The sequence below is a fragment of the Crassostrea angulata genome, chromosome 8 (assembly GCF_025612915.1).
Source record: "Crassostrea angulata isolate pt1a10 chromosome 8, ASM2561291v2, whole genome shotgun sequence".
Classification (NCBI taxonomy): domain Eukaryota; kingdom Metazoa; phylum Mollusca; class Bivalvia; order Ostreida; family Ostreidae; genus Magallana; species Magallana angulata.
In genome coordinates this window covers 24602074-24608744 of record NC_069118.1, presented here as the reverse complement: position 1 = coordinate 24608744, position 6671 = coordinate 24602074, and the positions used below count along the sequence as shown (strand labels likewise).

Below are 6671 nucleotides of genomic sequence, written 5' to 3'. Positions count from 1 at the left end.
ACTCCGAAATTGGGTCCTCAATTTCTTCATATTTCATTGAAAATGACAGTTTAAAACATGATTTTTCATTGGGTTTACCAAAAATTTTAGCCCCTGTACATCCTTTCAAACAAAGCTATTGTTATGAAGCATTATTAAAAGAATTTATATCTTTAATTTTATGAACCTGTGGGCACATTTCATTTACTAGATCTTGACCTTAAGTGGAAAGTCAAAGATAAAAGAACGGTCCCAAATCCATATTTTTTCAATTTTTACAGAAGTTGTCATTTAGAGTTTGTTGATGAAATAAACTGGAATAGATGGTGTGACGTCATAGATTTAAGTTCAATGGCAGCTCTCAAGGAGACAGAAAATCTAAATTTTAAGCTGACGATTTTCTTGATTTTTTCATTGTACCGAGGTTCTTAATGAAAATTAATACGATTTACAGTTATAGTAGATGATGAAAAATTGATTTACTGTACAACATGTTTGAGTTTCCTTCCCTTTTGAATTTATAAAAATAATCAAATATCCATTATTTTACTCATAACAAATTACGTTTATAATAGGATCATCTTAAATGAATTTTCGGTTGAGTACAAAACTGGTATTTTCTGAGAAAGCTTTGTCTCCATTTTATGATATTTACATGTCTATATTAAAATACATTCATCAAGTATGATTCCCTCTATTTCTTACATATATTGATCGTGATTCATTGCTCTGTCGAAACCGACAGAACGGAAATCTACATGCTTTTTTATCGATTGTTCGAAACCTTCATTACCTAAGAAAAATCAAGGAGGTAACGATCATTGCAGAAAAAATTACATGAACTACTAAAGCTGGTTATGGTTCTATTTTTATTACAATGTCGCCATCTTCCTTTAAATCACCAAAAAAGGGCATTTTATTGTTTAGATAAATCAAAATTCGGAGGTTTTACCATTTTATTACTAAACTATCTATATCTTATGATGATAATGTAGATTAAGGAAGAACTACAAAAGCGAACTTAGACATAAGCAGCATGCTAACAAAGTTTACCGGGATATGAATCTGGTTGGTCACGTAACCAAATCATGTGGAGCCCAAAGAGCTTCTCAGAAGATTTAATCACTTACTATCAAGTTCATGTCCCAGCTAAATTTTTATCATGTTGTATATCATTTATACATGTATTTACGTTTGAGAAAGACAATTGTACCTATTAAAACATGTCTGCAGTTTTTGTTTTTGTTTTTTGTTGTTGTTTTTTTTTGTTTCAATAATGCAAACATCAAACGATAGGCACGTTATATAAAATGAAAGTTTTCCCTACTTCATTAGTTTAAGTCGCAGAACATAAAAATCTGCGTCTATAAAATATTCAAAACTATTTAAATAACTCCTATATATTTCAAAATAACTTCAGTTTATAAAAAAGTATATATAATAACATATATGTTAAGTTTCAGTATTTATAACTAACAGCATATGTAAAAATATAATATAATATACATATAAATGTCTTAATGGATAGCATATTTTAGTTGTAAAAGCCTAACTTCCAAATAACTATTCATAAAATTATACACAGTTGAGTGTACCATTCGAGTATGGAGTACGACTTGGAGTACGAGTATGTAAAAAGTTTTATAACCTAGAGCCAGGTTACTCGTAGTGTTTAGTAATTACATCAAGCTGAAGCATACTATATTACATATTATATATCAAAGGCGATTGGTTTGACTTTCTTCTCGCTGAAACCTTTTACACTCTAAATCATAAACTTTTCTTGAAATCAAATTGTCGATATCATAATAGTGATCAAGAACAAGATATTCCGGGCTTACACACGCCAGTGATTTTGTCGAACATGGTATTAGGTGGACATTTCATCGCGGTTGCGACCCAGCCTTTACATTTGTAGTAGTAGGGGCCACAAGGTCTAGTAGGATATTGGTAATGTCCGTCAGCTATTCCGGCACAGTTTGGAAGAAGTCCAACATTATACCAGGATGTCGGAATAGCATATTGATGTGTACACTTTCCGTTGTATGGAAACATTTGCGCCTGCCATTCCTCATCTATCGGACAATTTTCTTTAGCGATAACTCTTTCTTGAAGACAGATCATATAATTTGTACTGCCAATTGTTATTGGGTTAATGTTAAATCCATCAGGTAGACCTGCGCAGCTGGGAGTGTAAGTCTCGCATTTTGTCAGACGTACATTAAAGAAGTACTTGCCTGAAAAAAACCCCAATTTTTTTTTTTTGGAGTAATAGGATTTGAGAATAAATGTATATTTTTTAACACACTCTATCAAAGAGCAAATATCGCAGAAATTGATAAAGATGTATGTTTACAACAAAAACCATCAATAAGTTTATAAGTTTACTATATGTACTTCAAAGTGCCTATGATCATTTTGATCGGCATTATTGGTTTTCAAAGATTTGATTAAAAAAAAGTTTGATGTGACAAAACGTATGCAAGCAAAACAATTATTCATATCTTTTATTTAAGATGTACTCACAGTAGTCTTTGACTTGTGGACGCGATCCACATGCGACCTTCGTAAAGTTTTCACATCGATGAGTGACGTCAGAGAACTGCTCTGGATACGGACATTCCGCAAAATTGTTTGGAAAACTGTAAAACGTCTTGAAGTCAGGATTGCAATAAAGCTGACATCCCAGTCCATTAGAATGATTCCCTGGCTTACAAGTTTTACTTACTGATTCGAACACAGTTCCATTTGGACATTTGACAGCTCTAGACACGCCTCCTTGGCAATGATAGTAAGCATCGCATATTCTTCCGAATTTGACATCTCCTCGGTATCCGATATTAAAATCATTGGCGTAATTTCCGTCATTCTTCCCATCGCAATTAGAAAGCAAACCGCCGTCTTTCACAGGAACTTCGTAGGGGTTTCGGCATTGGCCTTCATATACTATCTGCTTAATATTCCACAAATCATCGTTGTCACAAGTTCCCATGTTCATTAATCGCTCCCTAAAGCAATTGAAATATGAGTGTTGTCCATTGTTGCTTTTGTGATAACCGTCTGTTTTCCCGCTACAACTAGGGTATTTTTGGTTGCATGTAGGGGTGCTTTCCGAATGCAAACTATAATCACCTGTAAATGAGTTAGGATCGTATCAAAATTCAACTATATATATATATATATATATATATATATATATATATATATATATATATATATATATATATATATATATATATATATATATATATATATATATATATAAAGCATTGATAGGTAATTTTAAGCACACGCTCTTAATTTAAAAATTTAAACATTTTAATGTATAAAATAAAATAATATATTTTATATGTTATCCAAGATAGTGCCATAAATAATATGATAAATACTTCGGTCCCTTGCTGTCAAACTTGATAATTAAAAGGCAAGGGAATTTATTCGAATAAATTATTGAATTATTGTCATTTCAAGGTTTACTAATAATCATTTCATACAATTATGTAATATTCGCTGGAGATATTTGTGACGTGTGCTCCAGCGAAATATAAAGAACTTTGACTGCAGTAAAATTTTCAAATGAACTCAGCTGGAATGAAAAAGCCACGAAAATCAAAGAAACATAGTGAAGCACCAGAGGAGCAGGGATTAACATTACGACTGGAATAATATTACCACAATGGCAAATTATAGAAAAGGAAGATTCCTAATTGAATGCGAAGTATTAATATAAGCGTAAAATCGCGAAAAGTACACTTCGTAAATTTTATAATCTCGCTTTTTTAAAGACAGATGTAAGCTAAATGAAATTATAACAAAGATTAGAAATTCGCAACTTCATACTTTTGTTATCTGATGCAAAATGGTTGAAACGCGGAATGAATTACTCTCGTAAATAACGATTCTGCAATATGTGCAGAATTGAAGAGGTTTAAGAACTAATGCAAACCCTGCATCTGTCCCAACAGAACGTCATTTACGTCATTGATAAACTTAAATGGCATACAACACTTTACGTAACGTAACGTAACGTAAAAGAAATTTAAATAAAAGATTTTTTTTGGTTCATCTTTAGCACTTACATGTATTTATATTATTGCCGGCTATAGATTTACACCCCTATGTTCTAGGGTAATAAATGCATAGGTCTAGTTATTCATCAAAATGGTGTCATAAATCGTTCGCTGTTGATTTCCACTCATACCGTCAATAAATTAACGCAAAACAATTACAGAAATTCAAATTTCATCATAACAATGTCTTGGGAAACTAGGTTTAAGAAATATTTCAGACGGTAATATATAGACTAAGTGTTCTTATTTACCGATACACTTAAACAGTACAACGAATTGACTCATAAATCTTCTGCGCCTGACTAAAATATCATTGTTTAGGGAAAGGAGAGGGGCGCTGATTTATATTCAAAGACATCCTCTGTACAAGCACTTAAATTGTAATCACTATTTCATAAGATGTTACTCTCATATATTCACACCAAACTTTCATCTCTAAATTTTAGTAAATCTCAAATTTTCACCACGCATTCGCTGTTATATTCACTTGTTAAGCTTAATTCATTTGAATTAATTATCAAAACCTTTCAGTCACAACGCTTAAAATGACGTTCCCAAGGATTCAAAAACTTAATAGACGAATCATTCTTGTCCGGAACTTACCTGTGAGTGCCTGCCTGAATGCATGATTTAAATCACATTAAGGTCTATCCATAGTCATATGTGATGTCACGTTAATTCTTGCGGTGCGCTGTGGCCGCATAAAAAATTAACATGTTTTGAATGGAATATCTAAAATCAACGTCTGCTTAAAAGGTCCATCACTAGATTTATTCGTATTTGATTATAGCATTGAATCATGAATTTTTGAAGTATACAATCACATAACTGCAGCGGTGTGTGCATAGAAATTGAGTAAAGCGCGTAAGCGCGTAATGAAAATGTGTATGCACACATCGCTGCAGTTATGAGACTGTGTACTTAAAAAATCATGATTTAATGCTTATATTTACATTTTTTTTTACCTTTTTGCCTTTTCTGCAAATGTGATTTATACCTTATCCTAAGGTAAGTTCATATTAATGGAATAACCACGTAACAGCCACACGCGTGAACTTTGATTTTCGCTTGTGACGTTGCAGTTTACAGCGTTCAACGTTTGTGCCATCATAATAAAACTCTTCATTTTAACCTTTGAGTACCCTGTGTGCATTACAGTGTTATAACTGCCGTAGTTTTCAACACACTTTACGAGCCAAAAATATGTGGAATGTAAATTTATAAACCACACTAGCAATCCTTAAAGGGAGTGCAGAGGAGCTTCTAGTGTTAACTAGTAGATAATGAAGTTTGCATATTTTTCATGCCTACATTTCAATTAAAATAAAGCTATCATCAACTTTTCTGTCCATACATTTAGACTATATGACGAATTAATGAAGTTTATCAATTATCTCCATTAGAAGAGCAGATATTTCATTATTTTTAATAATTTTCTTGGCATTTAATCATGACACCCTTTTCAATGTATATGGTTTTCCATTTTACTTTCGATACATTAACAGATAAATAATGAGAACATATCAAAGAGCAGTTTTATGCAACAATGCGTGAAAGAGAGTTTTAAAAAAACCACCAATAAAGGAATTGCTTACATTTATCCTTCAGCTCTTTTCTTAATCCGCAGCATACATCTGTAAAGTTTTCACATCTCAAAGATTTTGTAGAGAACAGACTTGGGTATGAACATTCCACCATGTGCTGCTCTAAGTGAGATGGAACTTCGGCATACGTCAAGGAGCAGTTGTAATACAGCTGACATTTGTCATGATGAGGAAATACCAGAGAACGGTCGTCTCGACAGATATCTATTACTTTTGAAACTGAAATAAATTAAAGCATATGTCACAGATATGCATCTGAACGTCTTTTTGAAAATGTATTATATCCAGTTGAATAGTTTAATACAGTACAATGTATACATGTGTTTTGTTTTTTAATTTGATAATCGACCGGAAACAGTCCATTTATGTTTGACGGAAAAGTATTTTATTCTGTAATTTATCTGATAATATTTTAATATAGTGTTCAAATTATCAATGGAGAAAAAATGAAGAGTAAAGAACAATCAACAGGAACCGATCCCGGGCCAAATAAAAGGATTTTAAGTATTTAAGGAGAAAATGAACATAATCAAAAGAACACAGCACATACTATCTTAATTGAAATACAGTAATAAATTAAAACCGTTTCTTAATAAATCGCTTAAAGTTTAAAATAATTTATGAATAATGCAATTAAGGTATACGAGTATAAAATGAACCGTCACGGTGTATTTACTTTTAATATTAGTATACACCGTTTTTTATATATCAATTGAGTTATAAGTTTGAATTAGAAAAAATTAAACGAACCATTGTGGACATGTTCTTTGCATACTGTCGGTAATATGTTGAAAGATTCCATATGCGTTTCGTATCTGCTTCTCCAAGTTTCCGACTCAAGTTTCGTCTCTTTAAGAAGAGCCTCTAACCTCTCCTGTGACAATTGTGCTGATGCCTCGTTGCTATCAATTATCAACTGATTGTTCCATTGGTTATTATTTTCATACAACAGCTGGGAACAAACGCTATTCCAAAACAAGATGGTTAACCACGTTGACCTTAAACTCCGGAAAAGCAT

At 32.2% G+C, this 6671-nt stretch overlaps 1 protein-coding gene across 1 annotated transcript; it reads right to left on the bottom strand.

Moving 5' to 3' along the window:
* Positions 1-1569: 1569 nt before the first annotated feature.
* LOC128160831 (uncharacterized) lies at positions 1570-6671 on the bottom strand. The gene is made up of 4 exons (XM_052824149.1): positions 6404-6671; positions 5645-5872; positions 2506-3111; positions 1570-2216 (listed from the first exon to the last, which is right to left on the bottom strand). Exons 1-4 carry the CDS (start codon positions 6669-6671, stop codon positions 1795-1797), a joined length of 1524 nt encoding a protein of 507 aa, XP_052680109.1. The 3' UTR covers positions 1570-1794.